The sequence below is a fragment of the Blennius ocellaris genome (assembly GCF_963422515.1).
Source record: "Blennius ocellaris genome assembly, chromosome: 7".
In the NCBI taxonomy this organism is placed as follows: domain Eukaryota; kingdom Metazoa; phylum Chordata; class Actinopteri; order Blenniiformes; family Blenniidae; genus Blennius; species Blennius ocellaris.
In genome coordinates, this window is record NC_137656.1 from 30,077,712 (window position 1) to 30,091,335 (window position 13,624).

Below are 13,624 nucleotides of genomic sequence, written 5' to 3' on the forward strand. Positions count from 1 at the left end.
CTGGTCACATGGGGAACTCCCTGTCACACCTCTTGTTAACCCTCTCAGCTTCACTGCGAAAGGGCAGTGTGAATGACGATGCGGTTGCCTTCTGTGATGCCTCATTGGAGGCATTTGGGCTCATGTCTAGAGAGCTTGGACGAATAATATCCATCAGCATGAGATTTGGCTGTCCCAGTCAAAGTTAATGGAGGCAGCCAGGAGAATGCTGCGTAGCCTCCCAGTGCAAAAAGGAGATATATTTGGTCCTGCAGCCCAGGAAGCACTGGGACGAACCATACAGGTGGGGCAGACCAGACGAGGCAGCAGCTTGCCGGGCGTAGTCGGATGCCACCTCCTGATAGACCCCTGGCCGGAAAGCCTAAGGGTCCCCCGGCCAACAGGTTTAGGGGCTCCCCAGCTGCTTTTCGCACCCATGTGCCACCGACAACCCATTCCACTGGTCGTCGTGATGCCCAGCATACCGCCCAGAGACCAGTCCGGGACTTTCAGGGTGACTCATGCTTCAGAGCCATGTGCGGTTGCAACTCCAAACCATGTGTACAAACGTCAGTTCCGCCACCGAACCCCCACATCCGGCCGGGTCAAAATGACATCCATCCGTGACCCAGCGAAGGCTCTCGCACTAGACCAGGAGTTGTCCTCCCTCCTGGCCAAAGGTCATTGAGCCTGCAGACCCTCAGGCATGTCACAGAGGGTTCTACTCCACATATTTTTTGGTGGTGAAAAAACATGGCAGATTTCACCCAAATCTTTGACCTCAGAGGGTTGAACAAATTTATGAAAGTCATACCTTTCCACATGCTAATCATATCAGGTGTCCTGAGAACAGTGGCGCATGGGAACTGGTTCACATTGATTGATCTCACTTTCCTGTCCCAATTGCACAGCAACACAAGCAGTTTCCCCAAGGGTCTTCATAAGCTGTTTGTCTGCAGCCCTTGCACATCTGCAGTCTCAGGGCTTCAAGGTTCTGCCATACCTGGACGACTGGCTGATTTGTGCTCCATCACGTGCCCAGGTGTCCCAAGACACAGAACGTCTCCTGTCCCATATGGCTGGACTAAGGCTAAAGGTAAACATGGAAAAGAGTTGCCTGGTGCCATCCCAGGTCACAAATTTCATCAGGGTATCATTGGACTGTGTAACAATGAGGGCAAAACCGTCCTCCCTCCGTGTAGACAATATCTTTCACCAGCTTGCCCTATTTGTATAGGGCCACTGACTGACCTATATCTTATTTCTCCATCTGTTAGGCAAGCTAACATCAGTCTTGGGGGTATTTCCCCAGGGCTTGCTGTCGGTGCGCCTGCTGCAGAGGAGGCTGAACAGTTTCCACTTAGATGCCAGGCATCTAAGTGCAGGAAGCTCAAAGTCTCACAGCAGTGTCTCTGTGAGAATGTGAGAGCACCATCTACTCGCCTCCTGTACGAAAAACAGATGGAAACTGTTTTCTGACTGGTGTACAAGGCGGGAGGAGGACCCAATGCACTGCCCTGTGACAACTATTCTGGATTCCTCCAGTCCCTTCTGGACAAAGGGCTTTGTCCGTCAATGCTAAAAGTCTATGTCGCAGCAATATTTTGCCGACATATGATGTCAACAATGGCATGATGGCACACCCCAAGCTGGTGTCCCTTTTCTTGAAAGGGGCTTAGAGGTTGAATCCTGTGAGAGCCACGAGGTCCCCAGCATGGGCTCTTCCCCTGGTACTGGAGACACTACGCAAGCAGAGCTAAAGTGGGTTACACTTAAGATTGCATTCCTTCTGGCCATTTCCTCTGCAAACCGTGTCCATCAGCTGCACGCCCTGGCGATCAGCAACACATGTTTATGGTGGAGTTCGTTTGGCTCAGGACTAACTCTTTTCTCCCTAATGTTGAGGTGTGTGCTGTCCCGCACACACCTCAACCAGCCCATTCAGCCGGTACGGTTCATCCCTCCTCCCCGGAAGTCAGTGGTCCAGCCTGAACTGTTGTGTCCAGTGCACACCCTGACGGCCTACGCGACAGCTACTGTAGGCTTTCGGGGTCTGATCAGCTCTTTCTCTCTTATGGTGGTCCTAACAGGGGTTGTGCTGTCTCCAGACAGTGCCTGTCCCACTTTATTGTGGATGTAATTGCTCATACATATCGGCCAAGTAACCATCCCCTCCCATCTGGTGTGCAGTGTTACTCTACCAGGAGAGTTGCTACGTCATAGGCTGCCCTGAGGGAAGTGTCCCTGGAGGACATCTGTGCCACGGCCTCATGGGCATCGCCGGGCACTTTCTCCAGATTCTATAGGGTGAATGTGGCCACACCTCATCCATTGGCTGTGGCCCTTCAGCCAGAGTCCTATGACCCTACATACTGAAGGGTGGGAAGCAGGATTCTTCATGACCTTTCTGGTATTAGTCATTCAATGCTTAAAGTACTGCTTTTGGCAGTCAGCAGGGATGAAATAGAACCAAGAGTTACGGTTGTAACTGTCGTTCTATGAATCCCGAATGACTGCCAGAGGCCTTTGTCACTCAGAATCCTTGTGTGATCACAGAAAGATTCTGTACAAAAGTGCCCTGGAGTGACACCCAAAGATATAACCTTCATCCGGGTCATCCAGGGGTTGGTATTGTTGGTATACATACTCACACTGTGCATGCGCGAAGGAGGATATTCAGTGCATAAAGCGCCACCTCTGGCGATCATTCGGGAGTCATAGAACAATAGCTAGGGACCTCGCCAACGGCATGGGCCCTAGGCCCATGCCAACGGCAGGTCTCTTTTGGAATTCGTCGTCGCCGAATGAGTGCGGGGCCTTCTTCGTTTTAGGCAGACTGCACAATGTTATGACCATTATTTGTTTTTTGTTGTAAGCATTGAACATTTGAAGCTACACAATGAAACTTATCACTTTAACTTTTGAGTTTGTGAATTCAACTATGCACATAAATAAATGTTTTATCAGCATGACGTTGAAAAGAGGTCTTTTCAATGACCTGAAAAAGACGGCTTTTTACCTGTCTCTGTTCTACCAAATTTTGATGTAGTTCAGATGGAAAGCAAAGGCACCTTTTCAACATCATTTAAACCATTTTTTGCTGGGTGGGATCATTTATCAACACCACAAGAAAAAGAGGTTTGGAATTTTAGGAGAATACGCTCTTAAGCTCCAAAGTACCTTATTTACATTATTGTATTGTACATTATTTTTTGCACTTGGTGATAATTCGAAATTCTTTGGGGGAAGCCCTCATGTTATTTGGAGGTAGAAATAAGCTGTTTGACACAATGTATGAATGTTGAAGTTTTTAAAGTGTGTTCTTTTCCACCTGAAGGAGCAGCTGGGCTCCATGCCTCAGGTTGTCAGCGAAAACAGGAGCATAAAATGACTTGATGCGTTTTTTGTTCAACCAACGTTGACAGCGAGCGTAGTCCTGAGACAGCTCCTTGAAGTTGGGCCGCCGGGTCACCTGCAGCAGGACAGAGGGAGGCAGCAGTCAGACGGAAACTAAATGGTGTGCAGCAGCTCCAGCGGACGGACTCTACGTACCATCCTGACGTGTCCGCACACCATGAGACTGACGTTCTTGGTGAATGAATGAACCAGCTGGACGAGGGCAGGACGAGAGTTTGGATATCCGACCAGAACCAAACATTGCGGCCTGAAAGAATCAGTTTCACATAGTTACATTGATGTATTGTGACTCACAGTTCCATGTTTGATGAAGTCATCTCACTGATGTAGTGGTGGCCTACAGATGCTATAGAAGCAGACTTGAGATCTGAAGGTTGCAGGTTAGAATCCCACAGGAAACAGGTCACCACTGTTGGGATTTATGGTCGGTAATTAGCATAAATAATTACTGTAAGTAATGGATTACTGAAAGTAATAGATTACTGAAAGTAATTTAGGAAAAATTGGAATTACTAATGAAGTAAACGGTTAGTTACTCATCAGCAACTCCTAGAGTAATTGAGTAATTACTCAAAAGTTAATAAATTATCAAAAATAATTTATTAATGAAAAATTATTAATTTGCATAAATTGGTTATTTATCAAATAATAATTAAATCGGGGCACCACCAGCTAAGCTGGAAATAGCTAATACCAAATTTCAGTCTCGTTTGTCAAAAAGGGTTATTTAAGTAAAGTTAATATTTCTGTATAAATATAACAATATTAAATAACAAGGAAGGTGTGAGCTTCGAGCACAGACTGTTACAAACCAGTGAATTGTCAACAAAAAATACACAATGATAACCAAGAATCGATCAATTCAGTTAAAATGTGTTTATTAACAAAAAGTATTTATTCAAAAATAATTCATAAATCATTTATTAAAACAACACAATTAAGTAATAAACAATCAAACACGAAGATCTAATCTATTAAACAGCAAACACTGTGTACAAAGAAAGAGGGTGTGTGTGTGTGTGGGTGTGTGAGTGTGTATGAGTGAGTGTGTGGAAGCCTGAGTGAGGATGTAATGACCACGAACGTCCACCAGGTGGCGGCATGCGTTGGAGGGTCAGTGTGTGTGGGTGTAATGACCTCGAACGGACATGAGATGGCGGCAGGCGTCTAGTTCGAGGTAGTAACCGGAACGACCACTAGGGGCGCGGCGGCGCACGGAGGGAGAATGCAATGACTCGACTTGTCCACCCGAGTGGCGGTCTTTCAAGAGCTTGCAATCACCAACGCGGCCACCAGAGGCGCTCGGCGCACTCTGTCTGGACGGCGTGACGTCACTGTGCTCGTGCACGGCTCGTGAGCCTGCTCGGAGCGCGCCTGGGGGCTCGTGGCTGAGAAATCCCAGGGACCGTGAACTACACACGGTCACAGAGCGCATGGGGATCAGCTGTGGCTGCTTTTACGCGATTGTTTAGTGGAGAGGAGAGGAGAAAAGAAAAGGAGGGAGGGAGAAGGGCAGTGGACAGGATTTGTCCAGCTCTACACACTGTCTAGCGTTGTGCACTCCGAGTCCAAATTTGAGAATGTGGCAATATTGGACTCCAGGCACAGAGGGGCAGACAGAGGGGGAGAGCTGCACAGTGCGGAGGTTCGCGTGGATGCAAATCCAACACGCAGACACAGATGGGTTGGAAACAGGGATCGGCGTCCCTGACTTCAACACAATAATAAAACACACAGCAATATTACAGTCACGTTATTCTCATTGCCTGCCCAGACTCTAAGCCTTACTCAGTTTGACGAGGGTGAACATGCTGCGGCGGCCGGGGAAAGTCCGTTGATTTCCCGGCTGGAGCTTGTTTTTCTCTCTGGCGTCCCAGGGAAAACAAGCTCAAATGGTCTGTGGACAGGAAAAAGTCCACAGGATGATTCCAGGATGATCAAGCGCTTCTTTTGAGGAGGGGGGAGAAGAAGCGGCTTCAGGTCTGCATGCGGGAGGACGGTGCGCTGGCAGCTGCACACTCGGACTCCGGTGAAGAAGGAAAAAAAGGAAAAAGGGAAAAGTAGAAGTAGTTCCACGGTGGTTGTCGGCTCGTCCGGCTCGGTGTGGAACTCCGGGCCCGGTCAGCGGGCACACGTGGCACTTCGTCTCCGTGCAAAACGGATGCGTCCGTCTTTACGCAGGTTTCAACATTGGAGAGGAAGAAATCACCCCCGCGGGGGTATTTTATACCTTTTGGCTGGTGTCGGGTTTCCAGTGGGCTCTGGGTCAAGTGGACCAATCCTGACGGAGGGCCCGCCCTGGACATTCCAGCTGGTGAGGGAGCTCTCAGGCTCCCCCTGCCGTTGGCCTCTAGTATTGCACCTTGGAGGGGGGGTGATCCGGGGGGTGATCCGGGATCAATGGCGAACTTTTCCCATTCTGACCATGTGATCTCTTTGTTCTCAAAACGTGGTCCCCCCTCCCCCTTCCATGAGGTTGAGTGGCCCCCAACACCACTGTGGGTACCTGAGCATAACCCTTCACCCTCACTTGCTCATTGGGTTCCACTGCTCTGAGTATGTAAAATTATGAGATGGGTTAAATGCAGAGAACTAGAATTAATAACATGTTCTATCTTCTCAACATGTTGATTTGGAGCCACTTTAATAGCTCTTTGAAACAACCAATAACGTAATATTGCATTGCAGTAATAGTATGCTGCCCCTATCAGGAAGATGTCTCCACCCGTGTGGTGACTTTGTGAACGGCCTCAGATGTTCTGTAAGTTTGAGTTTTGACCTGCTCTGTAGCCATAGTTAAGTTGTTTGTTAGTTTGTGTCCCTTTACATGACAACGCTGCTCGGAGCCACTGAAAACACATTTACAAAATGGCTCCATCGGTGGAACTTTTTGAAAGTGCTCGGGGTCTGTTGTCATGAGAAATGGGCGAAAGCAACACTTTATGGGAACACTCCATCCCAAGTTGACGGCAGAAATGCTGCTGCTGCTACTGCCCACCGTCGCTGTCATAAATGGTTCTTCTGCACATGTTCAAGTCACGCACATTTCAAAAACAAGGTGATTCAATGTGCTTCACAAATACATTCAAACTGCAGATTAAAACAATTTAGAATGCACATTTTAAAATCATTCAAATAAGTCAATACAATTTAAGAATAAAGAAGATTAAAATGATTAAAAACAGAAAAGTTACAGTGCAGAATTTAGTTGAAAGCAAGACTTAAGCTAATTGATAAAGTAATTTAGTCAAAGGCAGCTGAGAACAGATGAGTCTTCAACCTTGACTTAAATGTGCGGAGAGTTTTAGCTGATCTACAGTTTTCTTTTTTTTCTTTTTTTTTTTTTGGTTAATATTTTTATTAGGAGGTAAGGCACAAATTAGAACAGAAACCAATGTTGTAATTACATTGAGTATCGCAACATAACTGTATCACAATTGAAAGTGTAAACATATCGATACAGTAGAAATACTGTGCATCATGATGAAGAGCAAGACATACAGTCTGCCTCCTAGGGTGTTTTCTTGTTTGGTATTTGTAGCCCAACAGGAACATGTTCGGGCAACAAACAAACAGTGTACAAAAAAAAAAAAAAAATTAATAATAAAGAAATAAAAAAAAAATATATATAATAATAAAATATATAAAATAAAATAAACAAATAAATAATAATAATGATAAGATTAGAAGAAAAAGAAAGAAAGGAGGTTGGGGTCCATCAATCAGGAGGTATAGCCTGAAGAGAGCGAAAGAATGTTAAAAAGGGAAGCCACTTGTTATAAAATGTATCAGAGTTACCTTGCACTGAATATCTAATCTTCTCCAGCTTTAGAAAAGACATGGTGTCATTGAGCCACTGAGTGTTAGATGGAGCTTTAGTTGACTTCCAATGAAGAAGAAGCTGGCGCCTTGCCAGTAAGGAGGTAAAGGTTAAAATATCTAATTGGTTAACGGTAAACCGGTTGTGGTCTTCTGGGAGCCCGAATATGGCGACATGGGGAGAGACTTTTATAGTCATTAAAAATATTTTTGACATGGTGTCAAAATAATTCTGCCAGAAACGAGAAAGTGACGAACAAGAGTAAAACATATGAGTTAAGTTGCAAGATGAAGCATGGCATTTGTCGCAATTGTCGGTGATACTGGGATAGATTTGTGACAGTCGAGTTTTGGAATAATGGACTCTAAACAATACTTTAAACTGTATAAGTGTGAGACGAGCGCAGGCTGAGCTAGTGTAAATTTTCTTAAGAGCAGAGTCCCACCAGTCATCTCCCAGATGTAGCCCCAGTTCTTGTTCCCAATCAGTCTTGACTTTGGTAACTGGTGAACAATCAAAAGACAGTATTTCATTATAAACTTTAGAGATGAGTGACTTCTGAAGTGGATCGTGGGATAGAAGGTCCTCCCACTGTAGACTTGGTGGTAAAGAGGGAAAAACTGGAAACAAAGCATTAGCACTGTGTCTAACTTGAAAGTAACGAAAGAGATGAGAGGGTGGGAGATGAAATTCTCCTGAGAGATCTGAAAAACTGCAAAAAATACCATCCTTGTAAAGGTCTTTAAAACATTTCAGGCCCTTATTATGCCATGTAAAAAAGGTTGAGTCTGTAAATGCAGGTTTAAATAAATGATTTCTCAATAAAGGAGCTAAGGTAGATGCTGACTTAAACTTGAAGTGCCTTCTGAATTGATACCAAATTTATAGCGTGGAGCGAACCACTTGGTTATTTGTAAAGCCAGAGGGGTTGGATGGAATAGAAGAGGTAAGTAAAGCAGTTAGGGAGGATGAAACACATGACTGCGCCTCCATGGCAGATCCACTGATTTGAACCAAAATTAAATCTTGTGGATATGTGCTGCCCAATAATACAATTGAAAATTTGGAAGTGACAATCCACCATTGAATTTACATCTCTGAAGTGTGGATTTGGGGATCCTGGGTGCCTTTCCACACCATAGGAAGTGAGAGATAGTTTGATCAATTGTTTTAAAGAACTGCTTTGGGAGGAAAAGTGGGAGACAGTGGAACAAAAATAGAAATTTGGGCAAAATGTTCATTTTGACTGCATTAATTCTTCCGATTAATGAGAGAGGTAAGCTTCCCCACCTTTGGAGGTCAGATTTAATTTTAGACATTAAAGGCAGGAAATTAGCAGAAAAAAGAGAGTTTAGCGTTCTGGTTACATTGATCCCTAGATACTTAAACCCAGACAGGCTAAATTTAAAAGGAATATCAGACTGTTTGAGCTGTGACGCTGAAGCATTGACAGGGTAGCATTCAGTTTTAGAGATATTTACTTTGTAGCCTGAAAATGATCCAAATCTCTGAAAGGTAGATAAAATTGTTGGGATGGAAAGAACAGGATCCGAGACATACAGCAATAAATCATCAGCATAAAGAGACAATTTAAATTCTGTGCCCAATCGTGAAATTCCAGTAAAAATAGAAGAGGACCTCAGAAAGATTGACAAGGGCTCTATAGCTAGTGCAAACAGTAGGGGAGATAGAGGACACCCCTGCCTGGTGCCACGGGCGAGAGTGAAAAAACTGGATTGAATGTTATTGGTGGAGATACTAGCTTGTGGAGATGTATAGAGGAGACGGATCCACGAAATGAACACATTTCCCAGCCCAAACTTCTTTAGTACAGTGAATAAATAGTCCCATTCAACCCTGTCGAATGCTTTTTCAGCGTCGACCGAGATCACTACTTCAGGTGTTGCTGTGTTAGTTTTAGAGTAGATAATATTTAGGAGAGTACGGACATTAAAGAACAGCTGCCGCCCCTTAACAAATCCAGTCTGCTCAGGTGAAACAATAGTTGGTACAATATTTTCCAGGCGATAGGCCAAAGCTTTCGCAAGGATCTTAGCATCCACATTTATTAAAGAGAGAGGTCTGTAGGAGCTGCAGAGAACCGGATCCTTATCTTTTTTTAAGAGGAGACTTATGGAGGCTTGTCTTAAAGTAGGAGGGAGAGTACCCTGTTGTAGCGATTCCTTATATACAGCATGTAGTAATGGGGACAGTTTATCCTGAAATTTTTTTAAAAACTCAACTGGGAATCCGTCTGGGCCAGGAGCTTTGTTATTTTGCATGTTTCTCATAGCAAGAATAATTTCTTCTACCGTTAACGGCGAGTCAAGTTCTTTAGCAGAGTCTGGGTTTATCAAAGGGAAATTGAGGTTATCTAGGAACGAGTTCATTTCAGTAGTGTCGGGTGGAGATTCAGACTTATATAAAGAGGAATAGAATGAGTGAAAAACAGAATTAATGGTGGTGGGATCTCTATGCAATATGCCTGAAGAATCTTTTACTTGGGGGAATCATACGTGAGGCTTCCTGGCGACGTAGCTGATGAGCTAGGAGCCGGCTTGCCTTATCACCATGTTCATAATATGTGGCGCGTGATCGTAAGAGAAGTCACTCTGCATCATTAGTGGTGATAAGATCAAATTCAGTCTGTAGCTCAACACGTTGTTTAAGTAAACTGGGAGAGGGGCAGGTAGCAAGTTGTTGGTCTAATTTAGTGATATTAATAGAGAGTTCTTGCAATTTGGCTTTATGGGACTTGTTCAAATGGGCAGAGTACGAGATTATTTGTCCCCGTAGGTATGCTTTTAACGATTCCCAGAGCAATGAGCATGGGACTGGGTCTGTGTCATTTTTATTTATAGCGATAAAGTCATCAATTTTAGCTGCAATGAATTTATTAAACTTATCATCTGAAAGAAGTAGTGTATTGAACCTCCAAGGTGTAGGGTACCGGGGTTGTGATGAAAACTGAATGTCTAAAGAAAGAGGGGCATGGTCAGAAATAACAATAGGGTGGTAATTAACAGTAAGTACATTGGGAATTAGTTTAGAATCAATAAAATAATAATCAATCCGAGAGAAAGACTGATGCATCTGTGAAAAGAAGGAATATTCCTTGGTGTTAGGGTTGTAAAATCTCCAAGGATCAATGCAACCATTTTTGGACATGAAATCAGAAAGAGACCTCGACATTAATGATGGAGTCAGAGTTCGCGGGTTAGAGCGATCTAAATTGGGATCGATTACACAATTCATGTCCCCACCAATTATAAGGAGATTGTTATTCAATGAGGGAAGACATTCAAAAAGTTTATTCATAAATTGCAGATCGTCGAAATTGGGGGCATATATGTTAACTAAGAAAATGGGAACATGGAATAATGTACCTGAAACAATTAAGTATCTGCCGTTTTTGTCTGATATAACCTTAGAAGCTGAAAACTCAATTGACTTACCAATTAAAATAGCAACCACCCTGGCTTTAGAATTGAAATTTGAGTGAAATACCTCAGAAACCCAAGGACATTTAAGTCTGACCTGGTCTTTGGTGCGCATATGGGTTTCTTGTAGAAACACTAGATCAACTTTAAGACGCTTCAAGTGTGCAAATATCCTAGATCTCTTAATTGGACTCCCCATGCCTTTAATATTCCAGCTCAAAAATCTCACAGAAGACCCAATACATGGGATAGCAGAAGTACTAGGATTTGAGGCCATTTTTTAAGTTCTTAGACATAAAAATAAACTGAACGTGGGCCCCCAAGAAGAAGAAAAAGGAAGAAAGAGAGAGAGAAAAAAACAAGAGACACTTATAGAACACAGCCCCCACCCCCACCCCCCCCACCCCATAGCACTTACCATGACCCCATCCCCAAACAATGGAGAACCCAGTGCTAACTCCACAAGGAGTTAAATCCCTAAAACAAATGCTTACGGCTTTAAGACCAATAGTAACAGTCAAGCTTCGGTTTGAGCTCCTGCAAACCTAGCAACATTTGGTAAACAAGGCACTAATCAAGTCCAAGTTAAACTGAGAACCACTGACGAGTGAAAAGAAAGAAGAGAAAAAGAAAAAAAAAAGAGAACGGGACACAGCCCGTGAAGACGTGAAACACGTCCATATGAATTGAAAAAATAGTTACTATCAGTATTAATTGTGAAGAGTCACTACATCAGTGTTATCTTATTTCCCTTACGTGTCCAGCGACCTGATGAATGCACTGGCTTCTTCAGGTGATTTAAACTCCTTCTCTGCACCGTTGTGTGTAACCCGGAGGCGCGGCGGGTAGGGCAGCCCATAACGTATCCCTGGTATCTCACGGAGCTGGCGCCGGACATCATTGAAGGCGGCTCGGGCACGAGCCGTCCTCGGAGTGTGGTCGGGGAAGATAGAGAAGCTCATGTCTCCAATCTTGATCCGTTGCTGAGCCCTGGTATGTCTACACAGTCCATATGATAGTGTAGACGAGCGACTATGGGGCGAGGGCGCTCACCAGGTTTCGGCTTCGGCTGGAGAGTGCGATGAGCGCGGTCCACGAGAGGCTCCTTCTCGAGCTTCAGTGCCTCCTTGAGCAGAGAGGAGATAGCTGTGGCAGTAGAAGAGGTGGAAAAATCCTCAGGAATTCCCACCAACCGTATGTTATTGCGCCGGGATCTCGCCTCCAAATCCTCGCATTTATTGTCCAATCTTGTCAGCTCTGTTGACAGATGCTCCACTTTAGCTTGTAAGGTGGTGATGTCGTCAGTGCAGGAGGAAAGCGATGTTTCCATTTCTCCAACGGTGCCCTTCAGAGCGCACACCTCCGACTGGATGTTTGTAATACTGTCAGATAGCTCCGACTTCACTGCCCGTAGTTCAGTCTTGATGTTTGACAAATTCTCGGTCAAGGCCGCCTGGAGCTCGGTTTTGAAAATAGCCGCCATCTCGACGCGGAGTGACGAGAGCAACTCGGCCTTAAAGTCGGGGTGCAGAGCGGTGCCGCCGCCACACGCAGCTGCGTCCGAGCAGGAGGGGGAGCCACTACGAGGCGGGGATGCAGCGGGCGGGGTAGGCCGCTGTGGTTGTGTAGCTGGTTTGGCTTTTGGAGGCATTTTGATCAAAAAGAAGTCGCCGTTGAGTTGAGATTCTAGTGGTGGGAGAAACACACACCGAAAAAAGACGGGAAAAAGATACAAAAGTGTGCCTAAGATAGAATTTGCGAAAGTTGCTGCAGGAGCTCAGAGAGGCGCGTCCTACTCCATTAGTCGCTACACTGGAAGTCCCGATCTACAGTTTTCTGGGAGTTTGTTCCAGATATGTGGAGCATAGAAGCTGAACGCAACTTCTCCATGTTTGATTCTGACTTTGGGAACTGATAGAAGACCTGATCCAATTGACCTCAGTGGTCTAATTGGTCCATACCGAGTTAGGAGGTCACTGATGTACAGTATTTTGGTCCGAGACCATTCAAAGCTTTGAAAACCAGCAGCAGGATTTCAAAATCTATCCTCAGACAAACAGAGAGCCAGTGCAAAGACCTCAGAACTGGAGTGATGTGATATACTTTCTTGGTCTTAGTGAGGACTCTTTGCAGCAGAGTTCTGAAACAGCTGCAGTTGTCTTATTGTTTTTTAGGTAGATTTAGGTAGATCTGTAGTCGAGCCTACTGAAGTTAAATGCATGGATGAGCTTTTCCAGATCCTGCTGAGACATCTGTCCTTTAACCCTTGAGATCTTTTTCAAGTGATAGTAGGCTGACTTTGTAATTGCTTTGATGTGTTTTACAAAATTGAGGTCTGAGTCCGTCACTAAACCCAGATTTTTGGCCTGGTTTGTGGTTTTTACCTGTAACGACAGAAGCTCTGGGCCCATTTTATAATTGCTCCTCCTTGGCTCCAAAAACCATTACTTCAATTTTGTCTTTATTTAACTGAAGAAAGTTCTGGCACATCCACTCATTTTTCTGCTCAATACAGTGCCTGTATAGCGCCATGGTCCCCAGGAGACCATGGCGCTATACAGGCCCTATAGGGCACTAGCTGCGTGTCATCTGAATAGCTATGATAACTTACATTGTTGTTTTCAATAATTTGAGCTCGTAGGAGCATGTAAATGTTAAAAAGAAGAGGCCCCAGATGGAGCCACATGTAATTTCCGTCTGCTCAGATGTAAAGTCACCTATAGTAATTTCTGTTCTCTAAGTAAGATCTGAACCAGTGAAGAATTGTGCTGGAAAGTCCAATCCAGTTCTCCAGTCGGTTGAGTAATAGGTCAAGGTCGACTGTATCAAACGCAGTACTGAGATCCAGCAGCACGAGGACTGAGATCCTGCCAGTCTGTTTTTAAGCGACTCATTAAACACTTTAACGAGCCGTCTCAGTGCTGTGGGGCTGTCGAAAACCTGACTGGAAGGCAGGGAAGTGGCTACT

The 13,624-nt window shown here is 44.7% G+C and overlaps 1 protein-coding gene across 1 annotated transcript in view; it reads right to left on the minus strand.

Moving 5' to 3' along the window:
* The window catches only part of LOC308132235 (solute carrier family 12 member 2-like), a gene marked incomplete at its 5' end in the record, with an annotated part of 47,427 nt that overhangs the window by 10,782 nt on the left and 23,021 nt on the right, over nt 1–13,624 (minus strand). The window contains 2 exon segments of the mRNA XM_080499234.1: nt 3,311–3,451; nt 3,532–3,643. Coding sequence (XP_080355360.1) covers nt 3,311–3,451; nt 3,532–3,643 — 253 coding nt within the window.